This window comes from Peromyscus leucopus, chromosome 5 (genome assembly GCF_004664715.2).
Source record: "Peromyscus leucopus breed LL Stock chromosome 5, UCI_PerLeu_2.1, whole genome shotgun sequence".
Lineage (NCBI taxonomy): Eukaryota > Metazoa > Chordata > Mammalia > Rodentia > Cricetidae > Peromyscus > Peromyscus leucopus.
In genome coordinates this window covers 97,045,934-97,063,162 of record NC_051067.1, presented here as the reverse complement: position 1 = coordinate 97,063,162, position 17,229 = coordinate 97,045,934, and the positions used below count along the sequence as shown (strand labels likewise).

General features: G+C 42.5%; 1 protein-coding gene across 3 annotated transcripts in view; it reads right to left on the bottom strand.

Moving 5' to 3' along the window:
• Large1 (LARGE xylosyl- and glucuronyltransferase 1) overlaps positions 1-17,229 on the bottom strand; it is a 508,586-nt gene that overhangs the window by 11,797 nt on the left and 479,560 nt on the right. For all 3 annotated transcript variants that reach the window (XM_028894770.1, XM_028894772.2, XM_037206162.1), the window contains 2 exons: positions 9,406-9,569; positions 5,673-5,951 (listed from right to left, as the gene is read on the bottom strand). In XM_028894770.1, coding sequence (XP_028750603.1) covers positions 5,673-5,951; positions 9,406-9,569 — 443 coding nt within the window. The remainder of the gene's footprint in view (positions 1-5,672; positions 5,952-9,405; positions 9,570-17,229) is intronic.

Genomic DNA, 17,229 nt, shown 5'->3' with positions numbered 1-17,229 from the left:
AAGGGAGGGAGGCAGAGAGATATAGAGGGTGAGAGGGTAGCTACAAGACAGAGTCATAAGGAATGATGCCAGACAGTCAAAGCCACAAAACAAACCCATGAGGGACAAGGTCAGACAATCAAGGTCATCTACCAGCAGGAGGTTCTCCCAAGCCCCAGCAAGATGGGTGATTTTAACTGATGACATAACCAGAGGAGGGCCTATCAGTTCAGTTCTTGAGAGTACGTGAGAAAGAGCATCTAAGAATGAACTTTGGAGAGTAAATCTTAATGACAATGATGATGATGATGATGATGATGATGATGATGATGATGATAGCTACAGCTTATTGACCATGAGCCTGGCTCTGCCCTGTAGCCTCTATTCTCTTAAAATCCTCAACATCTCTAATGAATGTTCATCATCTTTCAGTGTTAGCAACAATGGCTACAAATCATAGAAAGCTTACCACATGTGGGCACTGAGTTAAAATGTGGGTTGTAGGTGACAGCAGAGTCTACCAGAAGCATGTTCTGTTGCAGGTGCCCTGAATTCAGATCCAACCTAGACATTTACCAGCAGGTACTCTTGAGCAAACCCTGGGACCCCAAGGTTTAATAAGATCTGCACTTAGTGTGTATTCTACAGGGTTTTGTAAGAATTGAATGGGTGTCCTCAGGCAAAGGTCAATATAGCCCTCAATGCATACACCTCTATGTGCAAGCTGGGTTGATGATTATGGTCACAGTGATGAATTTGGACATGGGCCCATCAGCGTCTGGATCAATCAGCAGGCCAGACAGAGAGCACTTCTGGAAAGGCTCATAGGGTACCAGGAACACAGGTAGCAACACTGAGCCTTGAGATGGGAGATTTAGCCTGAGTACCCTCATCAGTAAAATGAATGGTGGTGCTGTTCTGCTAAAACATATACAGGGGGATTGTAACAGTGCCTGGCACATAGGAAGTGCTTAATAAATGTTAAATATTATAGATATAGTAGAATTAAAAGGATGTATGGACCCAAGGAAATGCCTCCTAGTTAAGGTCTCTTAGCAGACACTCAACCTGATTCACTTGTTACCTCTCTTACCCCATTCATATTTCTACACTCACTCTACTACACACCAGAGAAAATGTGAAAGAAGACAGTTATATGTCCCCATAGAAAGAGTGGAATTACACTATTTACTCCCATATGCTACAAGGTAGATAATGTCAGCCAGGATACCATGTTTGTTCCCTAGAACATAAATACAGGGAAGGCAATGGAAATAAATAACCTTGCAGGCATTGATCAGCAATGGCTTGTAGTATGATCAGCAATTGAGAATTTTGCAGGTGACTAATGATGGAAACCTCTCCAGTCCCATAGTGTGAACAATCCTGGTTGTGAAACAGTTGGGTATCTCACCCTCTATCACCTCTGCCCTTCAATCCATCAGCCATACCATCTGCTCTTGAGTCCTAGGTATCCTGACATCTTCCTGCCATTAGCTTCACTGACCTTTAAACCTAATCTCAGCTATCAGCTCTTTTTGAGGTCTTCTATGCCCACCCACATCTACCTAATGTACTCTCAGCTCCTACAATTCTATTTTCACACCCATTATCATACCATTAATGATAATGATAATGGTAACAACAGAGGTGGCAGCACATACAATCAGATTAAAAACCTCAAACATGCAGGGATGATGCTTACTCTGTGCTTTGTCACAGCCTGCCTACCAGATATGCACTGCATGGTCATGGGAAGAATATCCTATCACCTCTAGCCTTTCCAAGACCTCATGAGGAAGAAATAGGATTAACTTCATGTCACAGACAAGGAATGTGAAGGTATTTAGATGCCAAGTCCAAGTAAATGTTCCCTAAGGAGGTGTGGTGGTTTGAGTGAGAAATATGCCTCACAGTCTCCGTCATTAGTCTCCAGCTGGTGGTACTGTTTGGGGGAGATTTGTGTGTATGTAACTGAGTTCAGGTTTTGAGATTAAAAGCCTCACCTACTTTCAGTATGCTCTCTCTGCTTTGTGCCTGTGGTAGAGTTGAAAGCTCTTAGCTTCCTGCTTCAGTAATCATGCAGGTTACTTGCTGTTATGCCTCTCTGCCATGATGGATGCATAGCCCTTTGATACCTTAAGCCCAACACACCCTCTCTTCTTCTGACTGTGGAACTTTATCATAGCAAAAGAAAAGCAACTCATATATAAGGAGAGATGCTCCTTCAGTTAAAACGGAATCACATCCTGATATACTCATCATACATTGAAAGCATGGTATGTGGGAAATCCATTTACTACATCTGATCTAGCTAACAACATAGCTTAGTCGCATACACATGTACACATGTGGAGTGTGTCGCATACACATGTGGAGTGTCAGTTCAATTGTCCTCTGTGACCACACAGCTGTCTGGGAACTTCTGTCACTGTTCAGCATAGCATCAAGAGAAGATTATATGCTGATTGCTACCTGGGAAAAAGAGCAAAATTCAAAGTCTTAAGTATGGTTTCTGTGGATGCATCATTATATATCAGAGATCATTTGTCAGTTTCTCATGCCTATGAGAGAAAAGAATGAGATAGTTCCATGCAGCTACCCAACTGTCCTGAAGGTGGTGGGATATTTGCAAGGGGAGATCCTGAGGTGAAGACTGGCAAATTAGTTCCAAACTGACAGTTGTGAGCCTGCCATGGGATAGAGAATTAACTCCTGTGGAGCACCTACTATGACCCAGCAGTGGTCTGTTAGTGCCCCTTCAGTAGCTAAGAAAAAGTAGTGTTGGGAAATGGAGCAAACTGCCCCAAGTCATGTACTTGTTCAAATGCAGGTCTGTGTGGTTTTTTCCATGCCCTTTGACCTTATTTAACAGTTCTGCAATCAAGAGTAAAAACTGTGTCTCTAACAGCTGCTTTACCAGACACAGGCAAGGGCTAGAAGAGACTTTGGTGAAACTGCAGCTCTACCTATACATAGACCTGACTTCATTATTTTCCAATTAAGCTGCTGCAATGCTGAGGTTTTTTGTTTTTTTTTTAGATGAAGAAAGACCTCAAGAAGTGTGACATGAGCAGGAATTTGGGGTGCAAGGGTGACCTGGGTCTTGCTTTCCAATGAGCAAACTGTGCAGATGAAGGCCACTTTATCTTCTCTCTGATACTGTTCCTTCATTTCCCTGGAATCTAAGTTTAGTCACCTGTAGAAATGTTCAACTCAGCTGGCAGGGCTTCCAGTATGTTGTGTTTGTGGTATTACTATCTGAAGGTTAACAGAGTTTGGATAAAACATTTTTGTTCAATTTACGTGTGAAAAGTGGTTCTCTGCCAGGGTCTGCTGGCCTTCTTGGACATCACAGATATTTCAGCAAATAGCACCCTTAATCTCATCTTAAACCAGTAATAGCATATTGCTCTCCAATGTACCTTGGGTTTAAGAGAAGGCCAGCTCTCTGGAGTAATAGATGGCTGTGGACTACCATGTGGGTACTGGAAACTGAACCTGGGTCTTCTGAAGGAGCAACAAGTGCTCTTAACTGTTGAGCCATTTCTCCAGCTCCCAATTATTCGTTAATATTAAAATACATTAATATTCAGATCCTCTGGAAAAACATAAAAAGCTACTAATTCCAATCCTGTTCCAACAGAGAGGTAATTCCATACCTGGGGAGATGGCTCTTGTTTAAATAGGCCTATGGAGTCTTTTGAATAGTACCCTTCCAGGGCAAAGTCTGTAAAGAAAGTGATGGAATTTGAGGAGCAATCTGCAATATCCCAAAATTCCTGAAGGGATTCATATGGTGACCCTTGAACTAAGTAAAACAGCTGGTGGTAACACATGTTGCCTAGCACTGAGTATGGTCTCCATCAGCAATTTTAAATCTTTGTCCAGTGACACATAGGAAGGAAACATAAACACCTATTCTTATGTGCTTTGTTGTAAAACATGCTGCCATCAGGTAAATTTGGGAAATGGGCCACTGAGACAAGAGTAGGGCCAGTTTGCTTTCAATTTATTGTGGTTAAAGACCCCTTGGGTCTTCTTAGGAAAATCCCAGAAGGTGAAGGATAGGCAGAGCATAGTCCTCCAGCTGCTCTCTTCTCAGTCTAAGCTGAGAATGGCCCTAACTATCTAGCTATTTTTCCAGTATGTAGCCTAGCATCTTGCTAACTGTCAAAATTCCCAAGCTGACAGGGACAAGGCAGAGCTGAGAATTTCTTCTGATTACATGGGGTGGGGTGGGCCTTGTACTACATACTGGAATTTTGTCACCCAGCTGGAGCTAGACCTGGAGAAAAATCAATGAATGAAGTCTGGCAGAGTCAGGAGCTACAGGGCTTTGCATCACAGCTCCATCCACTTCTGTTGGAAGGTTATATTGCTTGGGATCAGCCACTCTTTGGATCCCTGACAGCTGATGGGGGCTCTTCCTTGCTTATCAGGAAGGGACTGATGTCATGCTATCTTAAACAACACCTTGTAATGGAACTCTAGTGAGCCAGAGGTTGAATAGAGAATGTAGGATGTCTTCCCTTGCTGAAGAGGGAGGGAGGGAGGAAGGAAAAAGGGAGAGGGAAGGAAAAGGGGAAGGGCAGGAGAGAAAGGGTGTGTGTGTTGATCTCTAGAGATCATACCATGGGGTAGCCAGAAACCCCAGAGCAGTTAGGCAAGGTCTGAGAGAGGGGCCTGTTAGATACTGCTTCAAGTTCTGTGGCTCCAAGTTTTCCAGACTCAAGCCTGATATTTTGCCTCTCAAAGCCTTATTGGTCTATGATGCAACACCAGGCAGCCTCTCATGCTTTTGAGGTTTAGTATGTACATCTTAAGAGGATAAGATGTATAAACCATCTTTAGGAATATGTGGATCCCAGCAGGCACTATCTTAGACACAGAGGAAATCCATGCTGACAAATGACAATTGGAAAAGGACCCTTTAACAATGTGGGGCCAGTTTCCAACTGTATGGATCCTATAGTCCCTTTCAATTAATACTGTTTATGATGCTGCAATAAATGTAATTCCCTATAGAGCCACCCACCCTTGTACTAGTGTGCTCCTTTCTGCCCTGCCAGGGACAGGTGGAAAAGGACACTGGAGGAGATTCATATGGTTCTGAGATTAGGTGAACTGTGTTGTTGGCTCCCCAGCTCCCCAGCTCTGCTCTAGCTATGCAAGATAGGCCAGCATCTTCCAGTCTTGTTCTGCAGTTTCCCATTTGTAAAATGAAGACAACAATATGATTTGTGGCAAGGACTATGAGAGGAGGAAACAGAATGAGATCTTATCTGTCAATCACTTTCTGGTACATATCAAGTGCTTCAATACATGTTAGGCATCATTATTACTTAGGTTTGTTTTAAAGAGCAGGCAGTGATCTTTTGAGAATACTTACAGGAAGCCTGTTTGCTGCAAAATTGGAAGAGAGGCAGGCTTTTTGAGCAAAAGGGATCTTTCTAGACCTAATTAACATGCCACAATGGAAACTCAGGTCCAGTCTATGCATAGTATAATAGAACTTTGTATGCACCTTCCAAACCTGTAGGCATGCCCTTGCCCCTTTTGGGGTTGCAATTGCCTTACCTATAAAAGCTAAGTGGAAAACTAGAAAATGGTCCTGAGGATCTTCAGGTCTAGCTCTTTCATTATCCTATGTGAAGAGTGGACAGAGTAGCCAGGTCCACTGGGGTCCTTACCTGAGGTACTCATAGAGCCCATACATGGGCAAGAAGTCAATGTCAGATAAGAACATGTAGGGTGTGCTGATGTGCTTCATAGCCACGTTGCGTAGGAGGTTGACAGGATAGAACTGACCCTCCTTGTACACAATGTGGTAGCCCACATTGTGGCGGCTCATGAGCACCTCGGATCCCTGGGCGTAGCGGAGAAACTGCTGAGCTTCGGCGTCGGACAGGTAGAGGGCCAAGCTGATGGGCCCCTCCCAGTGCTTACAGATGGCTTCTAGCATCTGGAGTCTGGAAGAGAGGGGAAGAAAGCAGCATCAGCATGCTACTTTTAAGCCTCTGTTTCTACCATGTCCTGGTCAATCAGCTGCAAATCCAAATTTTGACTAAATATGACTAAATTTCTTACCAGTAAAACAGACACAGAACACCTACCTTGTTGATTCTAGTCTTCCTCTGCTTACAGCTGATTTTGTGACATGTTTCCCATTTTAAGCCGCACATTCATCCCCACCTGCTCTAGGCTTCAGATTCATCCTCAAAGGTGCTATGGCTTGGCTGGCTTTTCCCCCAGGGTTCATGTGTTGGAAGCCAGGTCCTCTGTGCGGTATTGTTGAGACTTTTAAGAGAAGTACCTTTTTGAAGAAGGTACCTCAGTCATGTGGGGTGCTACACTTAGAAGGGATGAGGGTAGTTTTCCTGGGATCTCAGTAATTCCTGCCAGTGTAGGAATTATTAAATTACTTAATTAAAACTTAAAATTATTAAAAAATTACTCCCTTGGCTTCCTTTCTCACCAGAGGTCTTGCTTTCTTTTGGAAGTCCATTGCCTTTCATTTAAGAGACAGGTGAAGGTGGGCATAGTGGAGCACACCTTTTATTCCAGCATTTGAGAGGCAGAGGCAAGTGGATCTCTGAGTTCAAAGCCAGTTTGGTCTACATAGTGAATTCTAGAAAAAAAAAAAGAGAGATACTGTCTCAAAAAAACCAATCCCCCCAAAAAAGAAGAGAGACAGACAGACAGATAAGACACACACACAGAGGTTCTTGATTGCTTTTCTATGTGAAGCTGTTTTACATTTTGATTCTTTGTCATGTTTTGATAGCAAAGGGGGTCCTTTGGTTCCTAATATTCACATGCATTTCTGTTCCCCTTGTCAAACACCCAGTTTACCAGAGTCTGAACAGGCTCCTGTATTTTGGATTTATAGCTTCTAATATTGTGAAGTAAATGGATTTCTTTTCTTTGTAAGTACTTAGCCTCAAGTATTTTGTCATAGCAAGACAGAATACATATTGAAAAATGAATGGGCTGAGTATGGGTGGGACTATAGTATAATATCTGAACTCTTCTAGTCCAAATTTATGTTCTTTCTCAGCAAAGGCTTAAAAAAAGCTTGTGGGTCTCCTAAAACACTGACCATCCCCAGAAGCTTGGTCCCAAGGAACACTCAAACAAGCATTAAAATGAGAAATAACTACAATTATTGACACATTTTTGTGTGCTAAGCATCTTTCAAAATTCTCTTAGCCCCTTGTGCAACTTCCTGTTGAAGAAACTGAGGCTCCAGGTTTGATTTGTGAACTTATTGACTTTATATATATTTATATACATAGATATAGATAGATAGACATGATAGATAGATAGATAGATAGATAGATAGATAGATAGATAGATAGGCAGACAGACAGACAGTCAGGAGGCAGGCAGGCAGGCAGGCAGAAAGACATATAACTTACTGGGATCTTGGAGTGGGTAAGAAAATAATGAAATTAGTGTTTGGTGAAAAGAATAGAAAAAACACAGGGACAATGGAAACGCAGGTGGATGTGGAGTGCCTGGGGTGGTGCCATCTTCAGTTTTCAGCAGTTCCTGCTCCTGAAAGCCCTGAGCAACTTTGCAAAGCTAAATTGGGCCTCGTGGCTAAGCATGCCTCAATTCAGGAGCCTAAGGCAAGGGAACTGCTGTAAGATCAAGGATAGCCTATGGACTCTACTGTGAGATGCCATCTCGGGGGGAAAAAAAAACAAAACAAACAAACAAACAAAACTAAATCAAAACCCAGACCCAACAGAAAGAAAAACACAAAACAACTTTGCAAAGCTACTGTGAAGAGCTGAGGGGACAGAGGAGCCACACAAAGTCCAGAGAAAGAACAACAAAAGTGTCTCCAACAGGAATGAGGCAGCAAGGTTTGACAATCAATCATGAGAATTCCACTTCAAAGACATTAGAACATCAGAAGTGTCTGGTATATAAAGCCTGTGCTAAAGATACAGCAAAGGCCCATTTCAGTGCTTTTCCCCTGCTAAGCAAGAGTTACTCACATACTCAGCAGTCTCCTGGTCAGAGTGCTGCTTCATTGGGGCAATTACCAAGAAATTGATGCCATGCATTTTTATGCTTCCAAACAAAAAAGGGAACAGGCACACCTGCCTCTCTTCAATGCACTTCACCCTGGACTTCCAGAAATTTTTCAGTGATTCTGTCAGCTGACACTGCCCTGATTTGCTGCTTCTTTCACTGGGAAGGATTAAGAGGCTCACCAGTGTAAAATACACTTGTGCTTTCTGTCCCCTGCTAATCACAGCCAATGAGATCTGATTTAAAGGATGCTGGATGTAAGGACCCTGAACTTGTGGGTTCATTGCTGAAGCAAGCTTCTGCTTTTGCCTGGTCCCTGAGGATCTCCTTTGGTGCTTCTGTGGAGTGGAGGGACTGAGCTCCCATGGAAATCCATGGCTATGAATCCTCTGGGATTTGAAAGTAAAAAGCAAGAGTGATGGACTCCTCCTGCACAGATAGAGGAGCTGCTGGAGGCATGGATGGGAAGAGGTGTGTTTGATTGAAGAGAAGGTGACTTAGCTTTGGTTTTGAATCTGAATTTCCCAAGCAAGGAGCAGGCACCATCTGACACAGCCTTACTCTAAGGTCCATGAAGGTCTTGGAATGAAAATATAGTCAGAATATTTAAGGTTCTCAGGAGAAAGTTGCTGTTGATATGGAAAATAAGCCGAACTTTAAGGAAGATGGTGCTAAATGTTTTCAGGAACCTCGGTGAGGAACAAATGAAAAGGGTCACACTGCCTGCTTCTGGATGATGCTGTCAGCTTCATCTTCTCTAGAGCTGAACTTCCAGCAGGAATGTGCAAAATGATAAACTGAGATTCCCATCAAGGACAATGATGTTATAAAATGTGATACTGTAATGAACTTCTTACTACCTGCTGCTATTGTGGTGCCAGCCACATGGTAGCTGTTATCATATTTGATATTCATAGTGACTACAAAGTAAAGGAAGGGAAGTGACTTCTTTAAATCCAGCAACTGTAAATTGGAACAGTGGCTGGCAGGACCCATGCATCTGCCAGGATCAGCACAGGAGTGTCGAGTGGATGGCTTGTTATATGGCAGAGTCCTGTTGAGCTCCTTGCTGTATGACAAAGATCCAGCAAGAAGATTCCACTCTATCTCCTATTATTCCCCAGAATGATGTCTGGTTCTGAGTCTCTTCTTGTTCTTGCTGCTGTTGCTACCAGGATTTTCATGGTTATTTGGGCACAGGAGCAACACTAGCAACAAAAAGAAGAAACCCCTGCTATGCAGCATTATGGATGGGACTAAGATTAACTTTAACTGAACTTCATATTCCAAGACTAGGAGACCATCTTCCATCCTGTTATTCTATAGGGTAAAAAGTAACAGTTATGGGGTCTGTGTGGTGGGTGAGGTCATTGATCATACCTGTCCATGGAGAGCTGAGCAACCAGGGTAACGTCCGTGTTGTCAGCAGCAGGCTCGAACTCATAGTGCAGAAAGTACAGGTGGGTTCGGTGGACAGTGAAGCGTTCTCGCCGGAACTCATAACACAAGTCATCCTCATCCAGCTCTGACAGCTGCTTCTGAAGCTTCAAAGGAAGAAAAAGGCTTGGTGACAGGAGGAAAGGCACCAACATGCCCAGAAGCCTGCCTGCAGTTGTCTGTTGTTCCTGTGTTGATAGCTTAACGGAAAAGACTCCCATTTCATTTCCTGATCCATTACTCTAACATCAGAGGTACTCACAAAGGCAGGCACCTTTTCCATATGAGAGATGAGCTTCCTTGTGGCCAAGAGCCATGGTGATGCTCACTGACAAACAGACCCCACACAAATCCTTAAAAAAAAAAAGCAGAGGACTTTCCTGGGCAAGTCAGTCAAAAGGTGGCTTCAATTAACCAAAAGAAGATACTTGTAGATGAGGAAATCCCAAGTGGGAAGGTTTCTGAGTGACCTGATGCTTTTGTCTTCGAGCTACACACTTCAATCTTTGGGTCAGGTACAGGAGAGAAGAACCAAGCAAATGCATTAATGTCACAAAACTCTTTCCTTTTATACCTAAATTTAGTCAGGGACAACAATGTTTTAAACCTAAATTTAGTCAGGGACAACAATTTTTTTACCTTTTCTAATGCTATGAAAGTCTGTCTTCATTAACAGGAAAGTATATTTAGTTCTATTCCTCTTTCCTTGCTCACCTAGTGAAAAGAGTAATCTAACCTGCTAACAAGGAGCTCAAACTTTGAATGGCTACAGGTGCCCAACCACTGCTGGTTGAACCCCACAGCACTACTACCATGCAAATGATGATGATGTCTGTTTAACAGACTGAAAAGTTGAAATCTCAGAGTACCTGGCAAAAAGTATCTATGACCTGGAAAAACACTAACTACATTGATGGAAAGGAATTAGTATATGTTGGCAGGGTGGGGTGAGTGGCCTGGAAAAAGAGAAAAGAGCTACTGGGGTAATGGGAATGACCTACACTGACCTACTTGACCTACTGTGATTGTGATGTTTACCTGAGTGCACACATTTGTGAATACTCTGCAAGCTTGGCTTTGGGCAGAAAAGACTTAATACATACAGTTTGCATTTCAATAAAATTAAACTTAAAAAATAATAATTTCCCAAGGGTTTCACAACCGGCTCTGATTTTTGTCCTCAGCCTTTTCTAACACACAATATCATACATTTCAATATAGATTAAAGTTTACGTAGCTGGACTTACTTGCCTGTCTGAAAGTAATAGACTGGCTTTCAAAAAAAAATGTGTCTTTTTTAAATCTCAAAACTGATAGCATAATTCACAAGAAAACACATTAACTGCTTCTCTCAGTATAGCGCTTCATCACTGAGTCCACTGTCGTGATACATTATGCCACTGCATTATTTCTCAAGAGAAATGATATGTGTGGCAGGGGCACACATGCCATTGTAAAGGATAGTTTTACTCCTTTCTTCATTCCCCTCTCCAGCATGGCCTCACTCTGTACAGTGGTGCTTGCTAAAGCTGTGAGTCTGTTTCTCTGTCCTTGAAATCTAGGCTGAACTTGTGACAGGCTTTTGTTGCTAGAATTCAGAGGAAGCAATATCCTCCTATTCTGAGGCTAGACTCCAAGAGGCAACGTGTGGTTCTCTACTATATCTGGGAGCCCATGTTCAGATTAGCCTGATGGAAGAGGACAGACACCTGTGCCCAGTACACTTTCCTCAGTTGCTCACACCATGTGAGCAAATCCAGCTAATCTCAGCAGAGACGTTCTAATAAATACTTCTTGTAGACCACTGAGGTACAGGTTGTGAAAAATAGATAACGAATAGTGTGCTATTATCACTTAATGGGGGGTATGTACTCATTATGGGGCCTGACCAATCTAAGGACAGTTCAGCTCCTGAGTCCTGTTTGGTAAATGCTCATAGGTCAGCCAGTTGGCCTTGTACAGATGCAGTCACATATTTCCAAATGCTCACTGGGCAGTCAGCTGAGATCTAATGACCCAAGACACTTCTGGCCACCTAATGTAAGACCAGGAGGTGGAATGGAATTCGCACTTCATCAATGATTCTATGTACCACATGACCCCTTCTGATATGCAAAATTAGACTTAGATGTCTCTGGTGACAAGCACAGACAGCTGTCCTGCCCATCACCTCAATCCTCTGCAGGATCTCCATTAGTGCTTCTCAGACTTGATTTCCCCTGCCTTTCTGTGACTTCCTTGGGCATAGCATTTTTCTCTCTTGGCAAAGCCCTTCCTCACTGGACTCTCTTCTACACTCTATTTTACTTTCAAGGTGGCATAAATGTTCCTTTTCTGCAAGGCCACTGAAGGCCCTTCAGGACAGCTGTTCTGTTTCTCTCTAGACTTGAAGAGTTGCTCCCAAACTCCATTAAGTACTTGTCAATTCAAACTGCAATTATTTAAAGACATACCTTACAACATACCAAAATGCTCAAGGTTGCATGAACGAAAAAGATTTGCTAAGCACAAAATGAACACCATTACTGTGATGGCCTGCCCTACATTTTTCCTTTGTTTTCTCTAATTATATTCTTAGAAAGTAATCAATTAGTTTATTGTTAAGCCTATCATTTTCACTATCTGAATTCTGAACAAGTTTTAGAGAGTAAGCAGATGCATAGCAGATGCTCAGTTGCACAGGTACTCATATTCTTCTGGACACTCTTGGGGAGATCCTTGTGAACCTCACTTAACAGCTGAGAGAGCAGTTTCAAATTTGTAAGGTCCCTTAGGCAGGTCACACCTGGGTCCATGTGTATCCATCACTCTCTAGGGAAGATGCTAGTCTGGTCTCAGGTGAAGATTCTGATACAGTAGAGAGACTATGGTCACTGGCTGGATTCCCCCACCCCAAGGTGAGTGGGTGGCTTCTTATTAACTTTCCAAACTCAAGTATAAGTTTGGGAGGGGGGCAGCAAAGTTAACTACAGGAGATGGTGGGAGATGCTACTTGTGCAGAGTGCAGGGCTTGGAGTGAGAGGATGATTCATTCAACATCAACTGTTAATACCATTAGGAAAGAAGCTAAGCCCCTGAAGACAACTTCAGGCAAGAGCCTAGGTTAGGGAGAAGGTTTAGGAGTTAGATGAGTCAGGGGATCTGTCTTCCTGATTTTATACATACATACATACATACATACATACATACATACATACAATACAACATACATACAAACGTTAGTCTGTCTGTCTGTCTGTATGTGTCTGTGTATGTGTGTGTGTGCACATGTAGCAGATATCCTCAGGAGCAATTAACTATGATTTTTGAGGTAAGGTCTCTCACTGAGACCTGGTGTTTGCTGATTTTAAAAGGCAGATCAGCAAGTAAGCTATTGGCCTGTTTCTGCCTCCTTAGCACTATGATTAAAAGTGTATGCCACACACTTGGCTTTTTACATGGTTACTGAATCAAACTCATATCATGATGCTTGTATTGCAAGCACCCTAAGGACTCTTTCTGTCCCACTAGCTCCCAAATAATGACACAGAGACTTAATATTATTTATGAAAGCTCAGTCTTAGTTTAGGCTTGTCACACTAGCTTTTATAACTTAAATTAACCTGCTTTTATTAATTTGTTTTACCACATGGTTTTTTACCTTTCTTTCACTCTGTTTGTCCAACTCCCTCCATGTCTTGATGGCATCTTCTCTGCAACTCTTTCATCTCCTTCTTCCTCTCTTTCTGCTTGGAAGCCCCATCTATACCTTCTGCCTAGCTATTGGCCATTCAGCTCTCTATTAAACCAATCACAGCAATACATCTTCATACAGTGTTCAAATATCCCAAAACAGCGGCATCCCCCCAGCCTGGTTCTTTTGATTAATTTTTTTTTTTTTTTGGTTTTTCGAGACAGGGTTTCTCTGTGTAGCTTTGTGCCTTTCCTGGAGCTCACTTGGTAGCCCAGGCTGGCCTCGAACTCACAGAGATCCGCCTGGCTCTGCCTCCCGAGTGCTGGGATTAAAGGCGTGCGCCACCACCGCCCGGCCATTGATTATTTTTTAATTAAAATTTTTATTTTATTTTTTCAAGTGTATAATCATTTGCCATTTGTATAATCATTTAGAAGTGGTTTGAATTTGTTGTCTGTCTGTCATTCACCAAATCCTTGCCTTCCTAACTACTTAAGCCCTGGTTCTCCTACACTCATGGTACCCTTGACAGGCCAGTCCGTGACATGCCTGCATGTATGTCTTTGCATCACATGAATGCTTAGTGCCTGTGGAGATCAGGAGAGGGCATTAGATCCCTCTGGAACTGGAATTGCTGAAGACTGTGAACTACCATGTAGGAGCTGGAAACTGAACTTAGGTCCTCAGGAAGAACTTCCATTTTTCTTAACAACTGAAGCCATCTCTCCAGTCCCTCTTCCTGATTCTTGAATGACAAAAATCTTGGAAAAAACAAAAACAAAACTAAACAAAACCAGAATATGCCTAGAAACCATTATGTTATCTCCCAGGAGGAAACTTTTATCAACTAATGCCTTCCTTTCCTCCCTCGTCCACACTGTAGTTGAACAGAGTCCCATTCAGAAAGGAAACATTTGCAAACTCTTTGAAGGAATGGGTTTGGCTTTCTCCTTCCTTGGTTTTACTTTGTGGCTTTAATGTGCTGATAAAGGCATATAACTTCTGCTGTTGTGGAGGGAAGGGAGGGCTATGTATGGATGTTTGTATGTGAGCTTGTGGAGACACACATCTTCCTTTGATGAGTTTTCAAACAAGTATTTTACTCTATGTGGCAAGGATATTAGTGACAAGGCAGTCTTATGTATGGGGGTTTCACTTCTCTTTACCAAGGGAAAAGAATTGTCAAGTTAATGGCTCTAGGAGATACTTTCTAAAGTACCCATAGAATGAATTCTGAAGGCAAGAGCTGTACCCTATTCAAATTAGAACCCCTAAACCCAGGACAACCCAAGCACCTTATAAGGTATACAAGCCTCTGTTGGTATCAATGACTACTTCATGCTAAAAAAGGGAGTGGCCATGAAGGAAAGTGCCCCCCCCCAACTACCGAGGTGTAGCTTGCTCTAGCAGGGAAGGCTGGTTTGCAGTTATAGAGTATATATGTACTCTTTTATGAAATTCATGGTATCAGTGGTTTGTGTCACACAGGTATGCTATGACACATCTGCCTGTGAAACTCTAGGGTACTCAATGTCAACTGAGTGTTAATATTACCTTTACTATCGTTACCCTACACTGATATGCTGTGTATTGGGTGTCTCTGGGTGCACTGCCTGACATTTTAAATCCCTTAGCACACATCTCTTCTTCAAAGGAGAAAACTAAGGCTCCCCCTTTGGACCTTTAGCCAGGAACACTTCACACTACACAATTACTTCTTCCCCAGAATGGATGTAAGCTTTAAATGGTATGGCAGAAAACATAATATGCCTTGAACAAAGCAGGCCATTACCATTAAAAAAAGGAAAAGAAAAGAAAAAGGTATATGTAATAAGGTCCCAGCAAAAACAAACAAATGAAATCCACTAGAAAATCAGTTAAGGGAAACATTACAAAGCTAACAAAGATTTTTCTGTGAGTGATGGATTCAAAGATAAATTTTATTGCTTCTATATACCTTCCTGTCGTTAGCAAATTCTCTGCAATTTTCCCAAATGAGCTAATGCATGTAGGAGTGCTTTGTAAAATGTAAAGTGTTGCACAGACTTAAACAATGAGCTTATGATTGCATTACTTACCTTTTCAAATTTAATGCTGGCTGGCTTATTGCTGACTGTGTGCCTCATGTCTTAAGAGGAAGATACCAACTGCTTAAATACAGTGTCTTCTTCACCCAGGGACTGGGCAATGTCCCCAGGGAGACACTGGGCTGAAGGGAGTGCTTTCATTAACAGGCCTGAAGGCTACTGCACCCTGTTTTCTAGCCATAGAAGAAAACAGGGCCCCCATCAAGTGAGTGACAGAAACAAAAAGATGTATTTCTCCTGAGATAAAACACATTTGCTAAATTGTTTCTTTGGGCAACCGGCTGAGGCACAGGCAGAATTTAACTGAAGGGAAAATGACCCTTTAAGCAGTTTGCACTTCTTTTGCCTTCCCATCCCTAAGGACAATGGTCTAGATTGGCCTTTGAGATACCTAAAATGATGACTGGACATGCCTGAAGGTTCAGGGGAAGTGTGTTCCCAGCTCTGGCTAAAGGGACTTCTCTTTATAGCAGGGTGAAGAAACAGAGTGAGATTATGGGGATATCTGGAAACCAGAACCAGATAACCCTGACCCTCATTTTCTATGTGACCTTAAACAAGCTGCAATTCAACAGTAGAACTAAGGGTCTGGGCTTCAAAAACTATCTTTGGAAAATCAGCAGGTTACTTGGAGCTGGTCTGGCAGGGCAGGTTCTCCCATTTAATCTTCACACCAGCCCCACCTGTCAGTCCTGTGTTTTTGATGAAGGCTTTACAAGCTGACAGGTTCAGCCAAGTGTTCAAGGTTACATGATCAGTGAACCAAGCAGCTAGGACTGAGCCTAAGGACATTTACTCTGAGCTTTTGTCGTTACCACGTCACTATCATGTCAACACCAGTGGTCTCTGAGGTGGTTTTTTTTTTTTTTTTTTTTTTACCTCTATCATCCAGCTAAATGGTTCTGTGGCTGTGTAACAGTGACATTCCTCTGGTAGTTGTCCTTGGCAGAGTTATGCTGGCTTTCTTTTCCAGGCATTCGAAATTATAAGGAAAAGCCACACCAGGGCTGGGCTTAAGGTAAGGGGAGAGGATCTCAAGTTTGAGGCCAGTTTGGGCTACAAAGTGAAACAATGTTGTAAGAAAAAAAAATTTAAAGTGGGCTTAAATAACAAAGATGTTAACTGTTAAAAATTCTTTACATAAATTTACATATCAGAATATCTGGTGACTTCAGCTAATACCAGAACGTCCTTATTTTTTAACTCTGTGCATCAATTTATACAAAGGATGTGAATTATTATGGTGGTTAAATTGCAGCAAGTATGCAACCATGAAATCTCAACAATATGTTTGACTAAACAAGATCTGCATAATGACAACATATCTAATCTAAGTGGTCATCTCTAAATACATGTACATATGAGCAATTCTAAAATAAATACGGACTTACAAGGTTTTGTATGCAACACACACACACACACACACACACACACACACACACACACCATTCTAATTACAGAAGAAGAGATCATGAATTTGGGAGTAGGACAGGGAAAGGGAGGAGTTGGAGGGAAGAAAAAGGAATGGAAATGATATATACAATACAGGGTAAAAGAGCCAGGGAAAGAACAACTTGACCCTGACTCGACCCTGAGACCAGGGCCAAGGGAAAGGATACCCTGATCCTGACTTGACCCCAAGTCTAGGGCCAAGGAAAGAACACACTGTCCCTGGCTTGAACCCAAGCAAGAGACCAGGGCCAAGAAAACAAAAACAATATAAAAAACAAAAACGAAACCATCAATCCCTGAGCTTCAAGATCAGGCCACAGAATCCCACCAGTCCCAGAGCTTGCCCCAAGACCAGGCCACAAATCCCTCCAATTCTAGACCACCTGGGAAAGCCTCCCCCCACCCAACCCCAAGAAACCCTGACACATGCCCTTTAGAGCTGTAACACTTCCAACTGGGGAACACCCTCACCCTGCCACCAGAGCAGCAGAGCTGTAACACTTTCATTGGGAAAACCTTTTCCCACAGAGCTGTAACACTTACATACTGTACTCA